The 22,036-nt window shown below is 41.4% G+C and overlaps 1 protein-coding gene across 1 annotated transcript in view; it reads right to left on the reverse strand.

The window, feature by feature from the left end:
- PTPN1 (protein tyrosine phosphatase non-receptor type 1) overlaps positions 1-10,863 on the reverse strand; it is a 33,957-nt gene extending 23,094 nt beyond the window's left edge. Inside the window, exon 1 of the mRNA XM_088528513.1 lies at positions 10,771-10,863. Within this exon, the coding sequence (XP_088384639.1) occupies positions 10,771-10,833 (63 nt within the window). The 5' untranslated portion in view covers positions 10,834-10,863. The remainder of the gene's footprint in view (positions 1-10,770) is intronic.
- Positions 10,864-22,036: the final 11,173 nt, after the last annotated feature.

Consider the following 22,036-nt stretch of genomic DNA (forward strand, 5'->3'; position numbering starts at 1 on the left):
AAGTTTATTCTCTATGTTGTTACTTCTCCAAGTTGTAAAGCAATACTTCGAGACACTGACAAAACAAATGGTGAGTTACAGGAGCTTGCTTTAACTGAGAGAGCTTCCCCTTCAGGTATGAGGGACGCCATTTACTCATCTGGTAACAACTGAGAGTGTAAAAGGAAAAAAAAAATATTGAGTTAGTTCTAAACAGGCATGTTATGTAGTAAAGATGACCTTTCACAGGAATCCAACCCAGGAAGAATTAGCACTCTGCACTCCAGTATGTGAAAGAGACTGTAAAACTAGACAAGCTACACCCTGAAGAAAATGTTTCATCTTCCCCCTGCCAACAAAACCACACTGGGAGTGAAAACAAGTCGAAAGCAGGCACATTTTGCCTCCTTATGCACCTACTAATATTGCACATCTAATTCACTCGGAGAACATGGGTCCGTTCAGCAAAGCCAAGTGACTATTATAACTTCCATCCCCGCGATTACGGCACCCCTCTGGAAACGCAGAGCTCCTGTGACTTCCTGACGTCCTCCTTGCAGCGCCGCGTGTACCGCACCGCCGCGCGCGGCTCTGCGCACCCTCCGGCTCCGCAGGCTCCTGCTCGTAACGTTCCACTTCCCGTCAGCCGCAGCCGGTTATCAGCCTCCATTGAACATGTTTTATAATTTGGTGGCTATCTCAACCCCCCACTTGCAGCCTTAGCACATATCTGCAACGCTTACAGAAAAAGTATGGCAGTAATAACCAGACAGCTTTAAAAAACCTCACCCTATCACGTCCTCTTGTGCCCCCAGGCCCGTAGGAGACGGTTACGCTGAAGGCTCCCGAGCCGGATCCCCAGACGGAGGTTATCAGCTATTAGATCACACATGAGTGCTGGCTATGACACAAACAGCGCTCACAGCAAGGCATTTCACTAGGAGACTTGATTATTTTCTCTAGGCGTTTAAAGCCAGAACTTAATGCGCAAAGTGACTCTTTTATACGGAGAAAACATTTTTTAGGGAAGGCTTTAGTATAAGTAACCTTAAAGAGCATTTCCCGTTTCCTTTAAAACTATCAGGCACTCATTATTATATGAATATAATAAAAGAGCCTTCATAAATGTTTGAGTGCTTCCTCCTAACTAGGCAGTAGTATTAAGTTATTTAACTACTCTTAAAAGAAAGTAAGCATGTAACAGTTTAACCACCCAAGAACACCAGTTTCACAGAGAATTTAGCAGACAGAAAAGCAAATATGGCATTTCCTGCTGTCAGTCCCAGGGAAGAGGCCTGCATGGTGATACAACTGCATAAAGCTGAGCACAACGGACTCAGCTCCTGACTGAGGCTCTGAATGGTAAAGGTTTATACCAATTGTGATTTTTTGGTCAATAATTTCTTGGAAGTAATTTCCATAAAGTCCTTCTGCCCTGTCTGCTTCTTGACAAGCTTTAAAAAGACTGCTGTAAGATTAGAGCTCTCCACTACTGCTCTCTAATAAATCCAGCAACTTAACAGCTGTAAAGATTTTGCATATTTTCAACCTCCTGTTCCAATCTTTCAGCACCAGTGAGAACAGGACCCGTTTCGATGGCCTCGGAACAACCCAGTTTCAGGGGCCGGGGGTCATGCCGAAGGCCGGCGCGTTCCCCGGGTGCCGTGAGCGCCGCATGGGCCTCTGCTCACCCGCACGGCCACAAACCCCGTCGGGGCCGAGCTCTCTGCCAGCGGGCACACAGACCTCGCTAGAGAGGCTGCTTAGAAGCACTGAAGGCAATCGCTGTTTCCCTCTAAGGGAAAAACATTAATAAGCACCTATTTCTTGTTCTGACAATTTCGGTATGGCTCCCTGGCAAAACAAAACAAAACAAAACACACACACACACGAAGTCCTAAGTTTGTTTTGAATGAGTATACCACAAATTAGCCAGTGCTCATGTTGTAATATGCGAGGATAAAATGGATGGGTTTGTTGGTTCACGGCACATTTTGTCCTTCGGATATTTGCTGTGGTAGTTTTGAAACAGTACAAAGGCAGGTCTGCTCTGACACCTCGAGCCAGTTCTGAGAAGATACCAATACTGCGAATGAAAACACCACACTAGTTCAATCAACTTTTATGTTTAGGTTCTCCTACTGCAGGCGCCATCAGGCGCTTCACAGTTCTGGGCAGGCAAACTGCAATTCAATGCGAAAATCTCCCTTTGTCAGAAGTTTATGAAAAAGTGTCCTTATTGCTTTCCAATTTCATTAAGCTACAAAGGGAATAAAAAGGAACATTTTCTAGACTTGGGTAGCTGTCCACTGACCCCATCTCTTGCTGGTTGAAATTCTCACCATTATTCTTCCATTTCCAGAGAGATTCAGAGAATTTCTAAAATATATGTGTGCATATGTACTTGTCTGTTTAATGAGCTACATCGGATTTTTCAAGTCCTTGCTCCAACCACCACCACTCCCTTCTTCCCAGAAGGAATTCCTTTTATTAATCCTCTTGCTTGTGCGCTAGCTCTGCCTTTCCAGCGGGCCACATCTCACACTCGTTTATCCTGTGCAAAGCAGGAGGAGAACACAAAGTGCTAAGCAAGGCCGGCAGAGCCCACGCTGCAGACAGCTCCCGGGTCCTGCTTCAAACCGCTGCACCCGCTGCACAGAAGGCAGTGGAACAAACAGGCCCTCGGCAGCATAATGGAACCAAGATCTTCTGAACCAATATGGGTTATTTTTCCCGTCAGAAAAAGGAAGTCAACTCTTCCTTCATCAAAGATGCATTTTTAAAATAGACTTCTCATTTTACTTCCTGTGATCACACTGAAAGGTCACGCTGTTTATGCTACTATAACCTGTTACTGTGGGATTAGAAATGATATAAACAAACGATTCTTATTCAAATGCGCACAAGGGAAGAGGGTTATGAGAACATTCCTCTTTATGTGTAGACCACTTGTTCTTGTTCCAAATAAATATAAAGAATGCGAGAAACAAGAGCGTCTTTTGTAGCTCACAGCATCAAGTGCTTGATTAAACAAGCACTTCACAGAAGAAATATAAAATTCTGGGAACTTGAGATACGAGAAGAAGCACCTGAAAGATCAGAGACAGAACAGCCACTCTGTTTAGCAGCGTTTTCAACAAGCGATGCTCTTGTTACAAAAACTCCAGCACATTTTCTGAGCAGAGGAGTCAGCCTCCCTCTGCCTCCAGCTAGCTCTGCATAGCTCCACACTGCCTATTCCTGCACAGTTGCATATACAGGCAGAGGGCAAAACTCGCTTTAGGATTGCATTTTTTTTCCTGTAGAAGCTGTTTTGACATTCTTCTAAAAGCACACAGTTCAAATCTGACTGAATGAAGTGTCTCGGCGAGGAAGGTGGCATTGATCCCTGCCATTGCTCACTGCACTGGCAGTGCTGACAGGGTCTTTTTTAGTTCGTTAACTAGGTGTCCCCAAAGCACCCACGCCAAGCAAGAGCTAGCAGAACTACAGTCCGAGGTGGTACAAGCAGCAGTTGCATACACAGAAGGAAAACACAGTTCCTGCTATGAAAAAAGAACAGACTTACAGCATGCTTCTTCCTGCTTCTTTCCCCTGCGCTACACTGCAGTTGGAAAAAAAAAAAGGGAAAAAAAAGGAAAGAAAATACTAAAATACTACTTTAAAGCCTGTAGCTTAATAACAGTAGGAAACAAGATATCTGATTCACAAAGTAGAAATCCAGTTTCAGGTTCTAAGAATGACAATCAGGCCTCTGAAATAGGCCTTTAATGTGACTAAGGGTATTCTTCTGCAGTAAATCTAAAATACACCTTCCCGGGATTAACGTGGGATTCAGTGGAAAATTTTCCACCTTCCACTTTCTTTCACAGAAGATCTGCTCATCTAGAAAGCAGGATTGCCCAGTTATATGTCCAGATTAACAGGCCAGCAACCCATGAAGCTCAATGAGTGATATAGAGAAAAGTCTCCTGCTTAAAAATGTAGCTCATTTATCATACCAATAAGCACAAGTCAAGACACAGCTAGAGAGTGTAATTAAGAAGCAAAAGTCACCAGAGAAAAAAAAAATGTGATTTTGGAGCACACACACATACACACATGTACATATATGAAATATAAGTTATCACACACACACAGAGTTCACATTCTAGGAAAAACTGTTGCGCAAAGTGAAAGCATATGGAACAGAATCTACAGAATCAGGTAGAAAAAATGCTGAAACACTTCAAAAAGTTTTATATTATGTCATCTCATTCTCCTTCTAAACACAGACATCAATTTTTTCATTGTTGTCCCATGAACATCTCTTAAAAGTTAAGCAACACAGAAACAATTCAAAATTAGATTAGCTATCGCTATTAGCATCACACAAATTTCCAAGAACCACTTTTATCACTTTTTCTTAGTATACTATGACAGGCAAGCTGTTAAGTCTTAGCTGTGTTTTGCGTGGGTGAGAGAAAAAGCACATCTAAAATCACAGTATTTGCTAGAAAATGAATTGGCACCTGTACGACATGATCTACAAAGCGAGCACATAAAGGCATTTGGATGCTGTATCGTGATGCGATGCCTCTCGTGGGCACACCAGCAAGGGCATGTCTACCGGCACAAGGCAGATAGACAAAAATTGTTTCTTGTGCAAATCAGCAAGAGACAAGCTGACCAAGGACTAAAACCAAACCTTAACTGCAAGTGCTGTAAGCATCAAGGCTTACAGACCAGATCAAGTTTAACACGCTACTTAAGAATATTATAAAGAATCTTTTACATTTAATTTTCATAAAATTGCTTCTTTTAGGAAAAAAATACACACATACTGCTTACTAAAGCTGCTTTCCTCTGACAATGATTCAGTATACATATTTATAGAGATTCAGACACAAACATTATAATCTAATATTTTTAAATAGCAAAGCTTTAGGTTGATATAATTCTGTAAAATGTCTGAACACAGACAGCATTCCAAACTAGCACTGTGGAGAAGATACAAAACCTTAGGCAATCCTCCAGTGTTTGCCTTATCTCAGTCTACACTAACCTTTCTCCAAATCAGTATTCCAGAAATCCTGTACTTGGGAACACTTTGATAACCTGCTTCTGCTAAGTTGCTGGGTTTTGGTCATTTAGATTCAATTTTCAAATTTCTTATCAATCTTGTCTTCAATAAGCCTCCTACTTGCATTTTAAAAACAGGCGCTCTACATATGGATCTTATCCTTCCCCGCGCTGGACAACAGACCTCTGGTGCAAGAGAAAGGCCTCATAGGATGCTATGTGCCTGTAAGCTGAGCATAACTCAGCTTTCTGACAGGGCTATAAACTCATTTACAGGTACTCATCCCCCCCCCCCCCAAATTAATTAAGATACTAATTATAATAGAACACTAATACACTAGGCATATTTTTGATTGTTTCCCTTCTGCATAACAAAAGGATGAAAGTAATTTTGCCTAAAAAATGAAAGTTCTTGAACATATTACTGAATACAATTATAATTTTGTAGATGAGGAAATTGAAGAAAAAAAATGGCCAAAGGAAAACAAATTCAGTGGCAGATCTGGTAACAAGAATGCCTCCCAGTTCTCATCTGCTGGATTACAGATCTGGCAGGAATTTAAGATTTCACTCCATATTTTTTCTGTTTCATCAGTAGGGTCTCCTTTCTCCTCCATTCTTATAATTAAAATGCCCAGTCTGATTCATACATTAATTCTAAATTTTAAGTAATCAGTAATATTCCTTGTAATTTCAAGTGCTGAATTATGCCCATTTCAAACTCCAGATAGATTAGGTAACTGCAGTGACAGATTTGAAACCTCAGAACTGATGCGTTGAGCAGAAAGCTGCAGTGATACCTCAGCCTAAGTCAGAGCCTAGAAAGTCCCAACTAAACCGAAGCCTTAGGGAATGTCTAGCTTAACCTACAGAGCGAAGCCATGTGCAAAGCAAGTCTTACAAGGTTTCATTTTAATGTTTAGTTGCCCGGAGGACAAAGTGTTAATTCAAACCTACCGAGAATATTAAAAAGAGAAAGTTGTTTTCATTTGAAAAAAACTTGGTTTACCACTAATGCAACACATTTCACTCCATACTTAAATGGGTTATTTCTCTGTTTGGAGGTATTATCATGTCACAAGTGACCAACACAACTGTCAGATTTTCTCTATATTTCTTACAGCAAATACAGAAAGAAAGAGAAAACGATTACTTGTGGCAGAACACATCAAAACCATCAAAGCTCACTGAAGTTCAGTAGCACTATCTTCACGTTGTATAGTTTCTAGCTTTTAGCAAATGGTATCTCCTTAACAGTAATGGAAGGCTGAGAAACACTAGCATCTTTTTCAGTAGTTTTTTTGCAGGAATACTCTAGCAGAAGGTTTGGATCCAAGTTAGATGAGGCTTAGATGCTGGAGTCTGAAAGACAAGCGAAACTAAACAGCTCAGTGGCTTGGTACGACGGGGCTTGCACAATCTTGCATTTGTCATCAGGAAGCAGGATTTGTCTGGAGGTGACAAAGCTGCCAGCGTAACAACGGAGTGCCCAGAACAGTCCCAACAGTACAAGCCACACCGGCATTCGTGAACAAGAGCAAACTCTGGTTTCGTGGGAGGATATAGAGCTCACAAGCACAAACTGCTACTTATTTGGTTTATATTCTCTTTGGCAGCTGTATCAAGATTCAGCGACTGCTTTGCACAGGAAAACATGAAATACCCTGAGCTGTGTCCCCCTGTTTAGAACTCTTAGTTCTAAACTAACTTTCTATTCCCAGAGCCAATTAAAGTAAGCCTTGAATGAATCAACATAGCACGAGTTAAGCAGCAGCAAAGCATGCATGCAGAGACCTGCATGTTCAAGTAGCAAGAACTGGCAGAATCAGACACAAAGATGCATTTATAAGTAGTCCTGCTCATGCCACAATTTATTTGCACCAGAGCAAAAAAGTAAGCCAAATGCTTGCAGAGCACATGAAGTCTGAGCTCTCAGGGAGGCTTATAAACCCAAAACACTAGAACTTCCTGTTCATTTACTTTAAATAAGACAACACAACCACACTATTACAAGTCTACAGAGCCAACCATTTTACAGTTTGTTACTTCAGCATCAAAATCTATCTGCATATTCTATAAATATTATCTGGAGATAACAAGTACATAAAGAGTCTTCCATGCCTTTTCCAGCCCCACTGAGTGCAAGTAAACCAGACAAGACCCTGCTGCTCCTTGGACTTACACTGCTTTCCTTTGGAAGCCAATGCCCCAAAATATTCTCAATACTTTTCTACCCCTCCCCTATATTCTGAGTAAGATGACAAACTCATTAACCTTCATATGTAGCAGTCTTTAAGCCTACTGATTTAGCAGCAATGTTCAAGCTCTACTAGCCTAGAGAGGTTTGCTAAAAAGCAATATTAAAGAATTATTAGTTCAAAATATCCTCAAAAGTTAACAAAGAGACTGAGAACAGTTATAATACTCCTTTTGTAGGCCTCAAAGCAAACTGTAATTATATTCCATTTTTCCAGGGCACATACAGCAGCAGCAGTTCTGTTTCTAATATACTCATTTCCAGATACATTTGAAAATCTAAACTATACCCACACCTTTTATATTTTATCGCCTACTTACTGTAAAAAGTAGATCATGAGAGTGCATATTTTTGAATAATTTTGCTATCTTCACCAGGAAGACATTGTATGACTGTCATTATAGAAAGTTCTGTGAAAACCACGAGCTGCAATTTTGCCTCCCATCCATATTGCCCTAGATCTCAAGTTGGTAGATTAGCAAATATTTCAGAAGACACTTTCATGTTCTAAGCACATTAAGTGTAGTAGTATCATTAGTTAAATTAGTATTCCTAAGACCTACATATATAGTTTATATAAACACAAGAAGCAACTCCACCTGTATTTGAGGGTTGTGTTTTTAAGATACTATCTCATTCTATCATCATGTGCGAGCAGCTGGAAACCAAAACACCTCCAAATTTTTGAAAGACTTCTGCACACTGAATTACGATTAAGATCTGATACTAAATTCACTGTGAGTAAAGAAAAATTCAATGACCCTTTGCTATTCTGGGCAAGAATCCCCCTATTTACCTTGCTCTCCCCTCTACTAACAGTAAGGCTAAACTGCACTTTTCTTAGCTTTGGGCTATTCCTTTTTTGTTGCGATATTCACGGAGTAAATGCTTTTCATTCCTATTGATACCTCTAAAGATACTTATGCATGCACATATCACTCACCTACCCTTAAGTATTTGTTTTCTAGACTTGATATCTTCAACGTAGTATCACATTGCAAAGTTCACATTTAATAATTTTTCTGCTTTAGAGGCCCATTTTTCTGCTTTAAAGCTGCTGCTTTACAGAAGAGGACTTAAATTTGATCGAGTTGTTATTTTCAGAATCTTGTATACTTGGAGTAGGCCTCACTTTATTTGTTATCTTCTAAATTTATTTCTCTACCATACAAGCACAGGCCAGAGCTACACTGGCTTTTTCATGTTTCAGGCCTCTGAACAAACTTTACATGGTCTCATGGTTCTTGTGGCAAGAAAACCTACATGAAAACACAGGAGGTTATTGGGTGTTTTAAAAATAATAAAACTACTCTGTTTTTGACCAGCTATAGCTCAGAACCAAAATAGTTCCACTGAACATCCAGTGCCCAAGACATGATTGTCACACGTTGACATACCCAAATACTTAAGAGAAGTTCTTCATTTTGAGATGTTTTTGTCTTTCCTGTGATTATTTATGCTTTAAAAAAAATCTAAAATTTTAAGATTTTCTTTTACAACTGTACTCTTATCACAGAGGAACACAGCTTCCCCTTGTCCAAAAACAAAAAGCTTGGGCACTTTTAACCCTTCAAAGTCACACAGCACCCAGACAAAACTCCTTGTAGCCATCCCTCAAATTAGCTCTGCTCCCTGCAGGATCCATAACTCCTTCCCTGCTGCAGACAGACAGCAGTTCTCCATCCTTAGCCATTAGATTTAACCAGGAAAGAAGAGGAAGTGACTCAGTTAATGAAGTCTGTCACGCCTCACTCAGAACATTGGTGTACATTTGGACATTAAGCAGTTACCTTTTAAACACCTAGACACTGGAAGCCTGTGCTATGATTAATTTGGGGGGAAGACTTTTTTTCAGCAATGCAAGACTGCACTGATAACATATGTTATTGCACTTATACCACTTTTTCATGCAAAACTTTATTTGTAGGAAAACTGCAACATTAATGTTACACCTAAGACATCAAAAGCACAGGTTAAAATAAAGTACATTTATCTTTTAGATATATATGATGCAGAAGATGTCAACACCTGACAGGATGCAGTAAGCAACTGAATTACTTGATGCACATACTTAATAACCAAACAATCTTTAAAAAAACACCCAAACCTACCTCTTGTGCTTGTCAGTTCTTGGATGCAAATCAAAAAATAAAATAAAATAAAATAATCCCTCCAGTCCTTTTTGAGGTAAATTTTATCTCTCAGCAAAACCTCACTCTGTGCTACAGTAAAGAGCAACAAAATGTCACTGAATGATAACCCCACATTGAAAATATTCTGCGCCTTATTCTTCATTAACCTTAGGGCTCCTTATACATTTCACTTCTGCAATGAAGCTGTCTCAAAGAAATACATTATAGAGGGTATTACTCAAAATCATTTCCTGAGCACTGGGCCTGCAACATACCAAATCGTCGAGGGCAGTTCAGTAAAAGCCCCCTGTGCACAGGACTTTCAACCGATACAGAGTTAGCAAGTTCTGGAGGACTGCAGGAAGTGATACACTTAAAAAGGGGCCTTCTGAAAAGAGGACTCCTCATCCCACACACATTCTCCATCTCCAGCTGACGAAGAACTGGAGACGTTCATCCTGCAAGGCACTGCTTTTAAAGCTTGCACACCATGATCCTGAAACCGAAGCTTCATCACTTCACTTGGATAAAACACCACTTTCTTTTCTTTCCCCTCCTCAAATGCCCCTTGCCAAAGAAATTCACAGTGACAGAGAAGCAAAGTCCAACTCCTAGCTTACAAAATATGAACTTCAAACTCACTAGAATATTCAATATACCTGCCTAAGCAGCATTCAAATGGCTTTGACAACAGCACTATCCAATCTCACTGATCCACATCAGCCTCACCATTCGCGTTCTTTGCCTTCTCTTAATCTTAGTTAAATGGTAGCATAAATAATTTTTATTAAAAAAAGCCTTAATTTCTGTTGCTTATATTCCTGAAGTAATATTTAAAAATTTATTTACAAGCATTCCTGTTTGCTGCAGCTTTTTTTTTTTGATCTGTCACTAAAAAAGCTGAAGATGGCAAACAAAATAATTTGAGAGATAACAAAATATTTTTTAAGGAATATCTGTGTTATTAAAACGCATGAAAGACGGGTGTGTGCAGTGCTGCCCAGCAAGGCTTTTCAGAAAAATAAAAGAAAAGAGGAACAAAACCCCAGGACCAGGAGAGCAAGGCAGAGGTTGCACGCGGATTTACCGTGCGGGTTAGCAGGGTTTCGAGAGGGCCCCGCGCACCGGTGGAGCCCGGGGAGCGGGCGAGGAGCGGGTGCCCGAGGGGCCGCTCCCCGCGGCCGCGGCGGGGCGAGGGCCGAGGCGCCGCGGGGCTGCGCTCCGCGGGAGCCCCGAGAGGCAGCCGGGAGCAGCCGGGCGGCGCGTGGAGGCGGCGGATACCCGGCGAGCGAAGCGCGCAGCCCCCCGGCCGCGCGGGCCGGGCCCGGCCGCTGCCCTCACCTGGTAGATGGCGGCCCAGCTGGCGGCCTGGTCGAGCCGCTGGAACTCCCGCTCGATCTCCATGGTGGCGGCGCCGCCGCGCCCCGGCCCCTGCCCGCCGCCGCCGCCGCCCGCGGCTCCTCCGGCAGCTCCGGCTCTCGCTGCTGCGGCGCCCGCCCGCTCTGCACGTCCCCTCCCCGCGCCCGCCGGAACTACGCAGCCCGCGCGGCCACGCGACGTCCGGGGCGGCCGCGGCGCCTGCGGGGGGCGCGCGGCGCCAACGGTCGCTCTGTGGCGGGGCCGCGGCGGCCGCTTCCCCCCGAGCCGCCGCCGCAGAGGCGGCCCCGGCAGCTCCGCCAGCGGCCGCGGGGCCCGGGGAGCAGCCCCGGCTCTCCCGGGAAGGCAGAGCCGTTAGTTGCATCGCTCCTGGTCCCAGGCTGGCGCCTTCCCGTTCCCGCGCCTTGGGGAGGTGCTTGAGTCGTGTTTGCGAGCTCCTCAGCTGCAGCAGGAGGGACAAGAAGTAAATAATAGTAATAATAATAATAAAAATCCTGCAGCTGCCTGATTCCTGAGGAAGGGACTGCAAGGAAAACCCTTGCCCACAGGTTATGCCAGCCGGGTCCGGCAGCGCACGGACGCGTGTGCGCAGGGGTTACCTCAGCGAGGGGACAGCGGGTCCTCGTCTTCCACACTGCAGCCGAAGATGCAGAATTTATTTTTCAGTCTGAGGCCGTGTGGGGAGGGAGACGCCGGTGTCGGCCGTCCCGTGCCCTTCCCTCCGGAGGAAGGAGCGACCTCGGAATCGCAGCGGGATGTTGGCGCTCGCTTGTCCTCAGAGCCTCGTGTCGGAGCCGGGGAGCTGCCTGCTGCCACCCAAGGAGCTCCCGGCCTGCGTTCACCACCAGCAGAGCCGCTGCAGGAGGAGCTCCCACGGCGGAGACACAACCTATTTCTTCCCAAGTTTTAAGAAATCTCGTCCCAAATGTATGGAGCCAGTTATCCCACATATAATGCCAGAGCGCACTTTGTCTCCAAAGCCAGGAATTTCTCTTATGTCCATGGCAGATTTTAACTGGACATGACATGTCCAACTTGCCTTATGCCCATTTTATAAAAACAGATAACCTAGTGTTTTATGCTTATATCACCTGAATGGGCATAACAAATAAAAATGCTACAAATTCTTCACCCAATGGTTCACTGACAATATATTTTGCTAAGTGTCTGCTGTTGTCATAGAGTTGTCTCGGATGACAAAAACTCATATATTCCCCTGAACAAATTGATGTTCAGCTACAGATGTCACAGAGTAATCCAGAGAAACTGCCAGTGCACCTCACATTTCTACACAAATGTTCAACATAGTGTGATGAGTGACCAGTGACTTTCTAAAAGGTATTGATTTGGTTCAAAGAAGGTTTTTTTCTGTAATAATTGGGATTTTTTGGGCGGGGGGGGAGTAAATTGCATTATAAATATTCATTGACTATTATGTGCAGAAAGGTATATAAAAGAAGTAATAATTTGCAATGAAGATACACATTTGGATTAATTTCAGAACAATATGGCTAATTGCATATGCTACTGAATTATGGGTTCATATTTTATGTACCGATACAAGAGTACATACAATTACATGAATAGGTAAAAAGCTGGTACACTGAAAAATGATTGGCCACTACAGTTAGATACTTGTTTATGTTAAATAGCAAACAACAGTTCTTTGATAGCTTGTAAAGGGCCTATGAGGTATCTTAGGGAAACATCAGGTGCATTTTATGAGTAGCAAGTTCTGGAATTCCACCTGTTGAGGGGGAGAGAGCTCTTGACCTCATCCATTTCTTTGTACTGTTTGTAGGTGCTTTTAGCAATTTTTCTATACCCCCTGATACAGACTGGGGTGTAACTACCCACAAAATAATATGAAGCAACCTGACCTCAAGTATAAAAATACATTAGCAGAACAATGAAACTATTAAAAATTGCTTTAGTTCACAGAGAGGGTTAGACTTCGAAGTCAGGACTTCAGAGAATAATGTATTCACCGATCTGAGCCACCTTCTGTGCTGAGATGCTCTAGCCAGATTACGCTTTTCATAGAAAGAGAGAAATAGTCATAATGAATATAGGTTAAGGAGGAAATTACTACGGCCTAAGTCTTTAGCTCATCAGGAAGGAGAGTGAAATTCTGGTCCACTAGATGCTGAATATTTAGTCTGAGCAAAACAGTTTAGCTTTAGTAAGGGAGGATGATAGACCTCCACTCCAGACCCTGTGGCCTGGTAGTGAGAGCACAGCTGGCCTGGGAAGGGCTCACTTCTCTCAGGTTGGGCAGGAATTGAACCCAGGTGTGCCACATTGCAGGGTATAAGAGAGCTAAACAAGGATGTAATGGTCAAAGGGTGTTTCTCAGGTGTAGCTTCTTCTCTAGGTGGTGATATCCTGCTGCTCTGAGGATATTCTTGAGGACAGACATCTCAAGGAAGGCAAGAAGGTAGGTGTGGAAAACATGTCTGGGTTTTAGACTCAAAAAAAAAAAAAGTTTTATGTGATTCTGTTGGAATATGGATAGTTTTGTGCAAGCTAACAGTTTAGGAAAGAATTTTAGAGTATTTTAGACTGACTAAGAAACTTCATAATCTAGCTGAGGTTCTGTACTATCCCAGGTACTGCCTAGACACCTAATGAGAGAATTCTGTTCTGTAAAAGATTAAAAAAACATGTCATGAAATGACTTGACATTTGTGACTCAGACAGTGGCAATGCCAGGATGTAGAGCTGTAGTCTGACTTGTAACCCTACATCCTCTGTATCCTCTCAAATCAAGAGGATTTTTTTTTTCTTCTTACATCTGGCTTTCCTGATGCTTGTCTTTGTCCTTTGCCAAGATAAAAGAACAAACAGATAGAGGGAAGGGGAGGCTGAAATAAGCTGTTACAAAAAATTGCATCAGAGAGAAGAGAAATAATTTGTAGTCAAAATGCCCCAGAAGTGTTGGCATAGCTTGCTAGTGATCAATTCTTGGAGAACTATGCAGCTCAACTGATAGAGCAAGGAGGGCAGAGATGTTTTTCTTCTGGAATTTTTGCTGGTGATATTTTTCTGTGGCTTCCAACTTGGGGGGGAGTGGGGGGAAGGATACAGGATCCTAAGCCATCTGGCTCAATGAACAGTGAAATTTTTAGTAATGTGGAAGTCTTTTGGGGGCTGCGTAGAGTTTTGTTCTTCCTGAAAGACCAGGAAGCAGGTTGAATTTCTATTTCTACAGTGACTAATTTCTTTTGCATTTAGAAGCAAGGATGCTTAAAATAATTATTTCCTGTTTTTAACAGCTCTTTCTGATCAAGGGATAAGAACATGAGGATAAAATGAATTAAGGGATTTAAGGTTATGTTAAGGTTATATATTTATGCTGAGTAATTTGTGTGTATCCACCTTGGGTTTGCAGTGCTCTAGGAAAATAATTCCAGATCTTGGTTTTCACTTCTGTGTTTTTTTTTTTTTTTTTTCTTCTCATAATTAGAGAAAGAGAGGTTTAAATATTAAATGTAGATGTTTAGGGGAGATGGTTTAGGATGGAGAATTAGGGGGGAGAGAGGCTTGTTAATCATGGCTTTGTGTTGAATCTTCTTGGGAGACTGCATGGCAACTTTTAATCCGGGGCAGCTCCCCTGTGGAGCACTTGAAAGTGGTGGTGGAGCCTGTGCGAGGCCTCCCATGAGCTCCAGTGTGTGGATGGGCTCCAGGATGCGGTTCACTTGACCTTGTCCCTTAAGGAAAATAGAAGATACTCTAGAGGTTGAACTTGGTGCTAGAGAAGAGAAAAACTGGGGATTTGGGGATTACAGCAAGAGTGTTAGGAAGTAAATTTCAGGTTGTCAGTGTACACCAGAACACTGCAACTAGTCATATGTAAATATTGACCATCCTTGCATGCAAGCAGGGCACTTAGTGACTGGCAGGATGGGAGATGGCCACAAGCCCTCAACGCTGCAGAGTTACTGCAGTTGTGCTGCAGCGGAGCAGGGAACAAGGGCCTTGGGAGAGCAGCTGCCTTGGGGCCTGTCCTGGGTGTCACTCCGTGCAGGCAGAGGCAGCGTGTTCAGGAATGACTGAGAAAGGAGGCCAATGTACAAGAGATTTAGTGGTTTGCAGGGCCTTCATGGGCATGGCCTAATAGGGAGCATGACCAGAATGGGGACAGCTTTACATCAGAGGGCTAAATTGAGGTAGGAAATAAGTTGTACTGGAAAGCAGAGAAGCTGCAGACTTAAAATGAGGGTAGGAAGCAAATGGCAAAATGCATTTCAAATGTCAAGTTAATCTAAACTGGATGAATCCTTTTTCTAAGGAATATGGTTAATTACAACATGATGTTGCGATCAAGTATTAATATTTTGGATGGTGCCATCTACTGGTTAATGTGCCATATATGCTTGGACATCTGTCTTCACAACAAGGGGGTCATGGTTGTATCTAATAATGCTGTTCCTTTCTGGTAAATCTGTCATCTAGGGTATCTGGGCATTTGTAACTATGGATCATAGAACCTAATCTAGAGTTTCAGGGGGATATCTTTACAATGTCATAACATGATCCTACACTGGCATAAAGCTCAGTAGCTGCCTGCTACCTAATCTGTTGCATGATTTTTATGACTTCTCAAATCTTAGTAATTTAACCTGGTCCTAAACATAATCTCTGATAAAAGGCTGCTGAGAGGTAAAAGTACTTGCAATAAAAAATATGCACACTTAAAAGTAACCACTTGGTGTCACTATTTTTCAGTGGTTACTATGATATACTCCTATAGGAATTGTTTACTCAGTTGACACCTCTTTTGGAAATACTGTTGTAGCTTATTGTATAGGAGGGGAATTACTCATGTAGTGAAATCAGTGTCTTCCTCCTCTTAAATGGGCCATTTTTAGTATTGATTCTGTAATGATACCTAGGTTTTGGTATCCTGTATTGCCCAGGATATTCTGCAGAGTGGAGCTGTGATTTAGAATCTCAGTAGATGCATTCTCTCCTCCATGTACCAGTGTCCTGGAGGAAGGGAGGGAAGAAGGGGTGGCATGGAAGGGAAAGAGCAATGTGCCAAGGAGGCTGCAGTACTGCTGCATGTTTTGGAGCAGGAAAGAGTAGTTATGACAAGGGCTAGAGGAATCATTGTTTTGCTTATACTTTGTGCTTATATTATTTCATAATATAAGCATAATGTGAAATGATTTTTTACAAAAAAAAAAAACCTTTTAGAGTCTCAGGCTTTGTCTTTGTAGGTTAGGCTCTACAGGACAGCAGAGACAATCCTTGACCTGGTAATCAAGTAATACTTTAAGTTCTGTTTTCCTTCATTCATACTATATTCTTGAAAATGCTTCTGTAAGCAATGGAAGGTTATGGAGAGTTGGAAGTAATTAAATATTTTTCACTGTTTTGTTCCACTCTTCACTGTGAAACATGTTCTTTTCCCCTGGCAAAACACTTTAGACAAATGCTTTAACTTGTAAAATGGACTCTTGCTTAGCTTGGTTTGTTTTGAAGACTTCTCCAGGGACTTCTGAACCCTTTCCTCCTTGACAGGAGCTAGTTCAGTTTTTAAAAAGTTTCCTTAAAACATTATCTTGTGATGGTAGAGATGAAATAAAATGGGTAGTAGGAATGAAGGAATTGGGGATTTCATGAGAGAGTCTGTGTTAATATTTCTGGTCCTGACTTGCAGTGTATAGAGGGTTATCTCTGCTTTAGGGACTTGTAATTTCAGTTGGATTCAAAGAGGGTAATGCATGTTCACCCCAAAGCTGATTTTTGGCTCTCCAGGCTTCATACTTCTGAGTGCATATCCTAGTAGAAGGCCTTAAATACAATTGTGGTCTATAATATAGGCTGAAAAGAAAGAGGCTGCTGTGGTTAGACCTGTGCCCTACTGATCTATGCAGCCATTTAATAGATATTTAGTCTGCAAATTGCTTTTACCCCATGTCCCAGAGTAGCAAAACATTTCCTAACAGCCTATATGAAACTTAAGATCTAACTTACAAAATACTAAATGTTGCAAAATCTTCAAAGTGTTGCAGGAAAATGGCAGAAGAGATTAAAGTCATTATTGGTGACATAGATTCTTAGAATAATATAGATTGTTTGTTGAAAATATTTTATTATCTCAGGACAATTCTTTCTGTGCATTAGGAATGAAGGCATTTTTCCCCACAAATAATACAACCTGGATAACCTGAGGCATGCTCCTTCCTGATCCCAATATTTTCTGATTCAAAGCATTTAACTGGTAGGTTGTCCATTAGAATTTGGCACTGGCAAAGAAAATGCAAAGCCAAAAAAAGGGATTGGATCCCATTGCTTAATTCCACTGCATAAAAATGAAGGTGCTTGTCCAGACTCCAACTTGTATTTTACACCCTCTCTCCATTCTGTGTGGCTCGAAGCAGTTTGATGGGGAAAGTTTGAATATGCCAATTCTGTTGTATGGTGAGGAAATATCTGACTGGCTCAAACACCCTATTTTGACTTCTGGGTTCTTCAAGACTAGCTGCTAGATTTGTTGTCAGGCTTATTCTTTAGATTTTTGAAACAATGGTTCTAGGATTCGAATCCTTCTACTACAACCAGGATACCAAAAACTTTGCTTGCTGCCCCTCTTAAAAGAGAGGTTTTTTGGAAGGGAGCAGAAGTTTATACTAAACTGGTCTTAAGAAATGATCTGCCAGAATTGTGTGTGAAGAGGAAAGGAGCAATATTTATCTAGTTTCTATAATACATACTGTTTATCTTGTCTGAGGTTTGTCATCAGTGATTGTGATGAACTGCATGTGTGGAGGGAGTGCCTTGTGCATGTGCAGGCACACACATTTTGCTGATTTTTCAACCTGTGCATGTGGCTTTGTCTTTTTTTCTCCAGAACTCATATAAGGTTAATATGCTGTGATAGAAGCAAGCAGAGGTGGAAATTCTTTAGAAAGCCATAGCTGCAAAAGATGATCTTGCCACTGGATGGCACTATGCTCCTTGGAGCTCATAATATCTATAATTGTGCAAAATAATTTTACTTGCAAGAATTTTAGGTCAAGCAGGGAAATAACCACTGCAAAGTCTGTGTGTGTGCTTTTTGATGGCTAAGGTGGTAATAATGAAATGATCTTTTCAGAGCTGGCTCTAGTCTGGCAGCATTAGGTTTTGGTAAGTCTATATTCAAGCTTTGCTTATATTTCAAGGTAAACATTTTAAGATACAATTTATTCTGTTTTTTGGAGGCTCTGGTAATACATGCTCTTTGCTGCTGCATAAGGCGTTATGGTTATTTTGTGGTTATTTTATCGCAGGACTTATTATTTATGCTTTAGGCAAATATTTTATATTAATGAGAAAATAATGTACTTGGCAACCCTCTTGTTAAATCACGCTTTTTCTTTTTCTTGACAGCAAGTATGGCAAATCTGTGTGTGGAGCCCTCTTTACCTGAATATCTTGGACATAAAGGATGGGTGAGTCTGGCCCTGTTGTGGACCTCTAATTTTGTATGCACAGATATTTTTAACTTCAAGCTGAAGACCCACATGTTGAAGGGAATGTTAGTAGTTCATTCAAAGTTGTGGCTGCTGTTTGTGCATATGCAAGGAAGCATTAACTTCGGTTTGGCTTATTGATGTGAGTTTCATATGACACAGTGATTATTATGCTGTGAGTTTCATATGAGACAGTTTGTCACAGCTATTGCTCTGATCATAGCTTGGTGTTCAGTGCAAGCCACTTGTGAATTTACTCAAACTTCCTTCTGGGTGTACCAAACTCGCTGCAATGAGTACAGTTAGCTTGAAACTACCTGAATTATATACATGAACTGCTAACTAGACTGTGGGTTACATATCCAGATGCAAAATGCTTGGCAGAAATATTGGCCTGTCCTTACCTCTTGTGCCACCTGATGCTGGTTTTTGTGGTGTGCCACCCCCTCAGTATCTGAGTGCAGCTATTGACACAGCTGCATTTTGAAATGGGTCTGGGAACTCATCTGCCTAGCCCTGAGCAAGTCTGCAGTATAGCTAACTACGTGGATACAGAAACACTCCTTTTTCTAGTAGCATGGAGTACCTTGATAGTGGGGCAGGAAAATTGTAGGTTTGAGTATTAATGCTTTAAGTGAGCATTGCTACCAAAGACTTAATCTTGTGACGCCACAGCTAAGCCTCCTATTTTAATGATTTTTAAATTAAGGTCCTATTTAAAGTGCATCTGTTTGGAGCCACTTCCATACAGTCTCCTGTATGATACAAAAATATAGCATGGACCCTGACAAACAGATATCCAATTCTATATGTAGCTCTGTGGAGTTTATTGTTTTTAAAAAAAAGTCATAAGCAAGTTCACCAGAGGTGAAAAGTGCTCTGAAATGCTTTTTTAGCAGGCAATACAAGGAAAGCCTTCAAAGTGGTATGGTCTAGTTTCAGGTAAACATCTAGGTGGAAAGAAGCAGTTACATGAAAATAAGAATATGTTCATTTTAACCAGTATTGAGAAAGAGGTGGCTATTTGTATATTTTATATATTCCTCTCTATTTGTGTGTGTATATATATAATTGGCCTCTTTCTGGAGGCCAATCTTACTACTTCTGTATGTGTAGATTTTTCTAACATTCTGAATGTATTTCCCATAAAAGGAAAGAATCTCAGATCAGCTTCTCTTGATAAATGCAAGAAGAGCTCAGTGTAACTGCCATAGCAGTGAACAGCACATCTGGGTTGGCAGGAGGTGATTTATACATTGTATTTCCCCAGCACTGTGTATAAGCAAGCAACTTTCACCTGAAATACTTTTTTGGAGTTGGATGTAGTGAAAATTCCACTGGCCTGACTTGATAAGCAGACAAGACAGACAAATAGTTCTACAGGGGAAAGAAACCTCAGCGTGTGGTTGGCCTTGTTCTCTTACCTGACAAGAGGAAAGGGACCTATGAAACTTTTTTTCTAACACATTATCTGAATCTTATCTGCTCAAACACTTCAGAGTTCAGGCAGAACAGCCAAAGTCAATTTTTGTTCAGAGTGTTTAAAATCAAAGATAAACAGAAGGGAGAAGTTTTGTGTGGGGAGGTGCTGGGGTGGGGAAGGGACTGGATGGTGGGATTGGGGAGGGAGTGTTTTAACCTACACTGACACCTCTGAGATCTTCATGGAAGTATCTGCCCTCCTCTAATGACAATGAAATTGCACAATACATAATTGCTGGGGGAGGAGATCTCCTGGCTTGTGGCCAGGAGCCAATATTCTATCTGTCATGACCAGGTTGATGATACCAATGGCTGGTATAAATTAGAGAACAGATTTGTCATGGTTGTTGCTGCTAGTCTGACTCTAGGAAGTCTGAAAGTGCCTTCAGAAATGTATAAAACAGGAATCAAACTTTCAGAGCTTTGTCTACTAATGTTTTAAAATACTTAAATATTGGTTTGCTAATGGTGCAGTACTCAAATATCCACAACCCTATGGACCCTCACAGTGTATACTGCTGTGCTAATCCAGACACAGCAGAATTCTTAGTATTCCAGTAATATTTTGCAAACTTCCCTGTCCTTTGAGCTGCAAGTAGGCACCTTGATGTTCCTTGTACCCAGATCTGTCTGGTAACTGGGAGATGAGTTATTCTCCCTGCCCTTTCCTGAACCAGGTAGTCTCAGCCCAGCTCTTGAGCCAATTTGGCACTATGTTTAAATGGGAATAGTAGTATATCATCTGTGAAAGCTCTCCTTCAGTTTACTGACACCTTGTTTATTGAGTGTTATGGTTGATAAAAGCTCCAAGGCCTAGTGCTGATGGAATAGCTCTTGCCTTTTACTCACCAATCCTTGCTGTGTTTCAGGGTTTCTGTGTCCCAAAGGAAGCTCCAAGAATGACTGTGCCTTGAGAGATGTAATTGCTTCCAATTCCTTAATGGGGATGCAGAGTATAAATTGGCACCATCTTTTATGATGCAGCCCTATCCCTTTTGTTATGTATAATCTGCTCTGTGATTAAGGAGGGGAGATGTGGCAGGGGGAAACAAGGTGTGGTTCTGCTTTATGCCTCCTTCCCTGCAGTGTGAATTGTAGGGAATGGTGTGCAGAAATACATTTGCTTGAACTGAATTTCAATGGATTGAGCAGATATTGCTGATTTATGAGAGATCTTGCCCACATCCTGTTGATTCAAAACCTCCAGCCTGTGAATTTGTCAGTGTATTCTGTACACACTGACTAGCCAAGACTGGCCTCATATTTTATGAAAGAGCAGAGTAGTGTCAAAGTATGGTTGGAAGAGATGTTGAGAGGTAAGATTATGGATCAGATAAGGTGGCATAATTTCAGACATGTTGTCCAAGTGATTCTCAAACTGCGTATTACAGAATATATATGGGGAATATTCCCAGGCATTCTGTTCCAGGGCTTAGACAGTATGTCCTAATGTTTAACCTAAATCTTTACTTCCAGTTCTGCTTGTAGTTTTTCTTTTAAAGAAGATATCCTCAAATGAGGTGTTCTTTACAGGTTGATCCCTACATTCTCCTTAGCACTATATTTTGAAGGGTTATATTTTTATATATGCCAATAATAGCAAGTGATATGCCAGTATTATTGTCACATATTTTACATCTTCAAATTATCTGCTGCCAAATGCTTAGCATCCAAATACTTATGTATATTGTTAAGCATGTTAGGAAGCTAAATGTGCTGACTTAGTCATGAATGGAGAGCAGCAAGTACCTGCAGTAGATGTGGAATGTGGGTGCAGTTGTGAGCTGCATGTGTAGTCAGAATAATGAAGGAATATTCTGCGTTTAGAACTTACATTTGTGTTCCCCTCAAACTTGGTGATTTTTCTCAGTTTGTGGCATTAGTGAGTACACATACTGCATATGAATCATTTGAGTGCTCTTGCTAAAGATTAAATCAGAAGCTCTCCTTATTTATCACATAAGGAAACTCTTCTAGTAGGACTGTTTCTTAACTGTTTAAAATAAATTGGTTGGGTTAAATTTCTTCTTATTCAAGTTACTATGAAAAAATACTGTCTGTGAAAACATAAAAGCACTTACAAAATGTCAACATTTCAGCCCTATCTGCACATAGATCAATATGAATAGGTCACAGTAACCTCCTAAAGAGGTCTGCATGACAACCAAAACTAATTATCTAAGGTTCTAGAAGGAAAAACAAACCACCTTTATCCATGGGGTGACTGCTCTCAACAGGATGATTTATATTAGTTTACATCGTCTTGTTTTAAAATAGCTTTT

The sequence above is a fragment of the Tinamus guttatus genome, unplaced genomic scaffold (assembly GCF_059628265.1).
Source record: "Tinamus guttatus ecotype Peru unplaced genomic scaffold, ASM5962826v1 Tinamus_guttatus_pri_ptg000027l, whole genome shotgun sequence".
Taxonomy (NCBI): Eukaryota; Metazoa; Chordata; class Aves; order Tinamiformes; family Tinamidae; genus Tinamus; species Tinamus guttatus.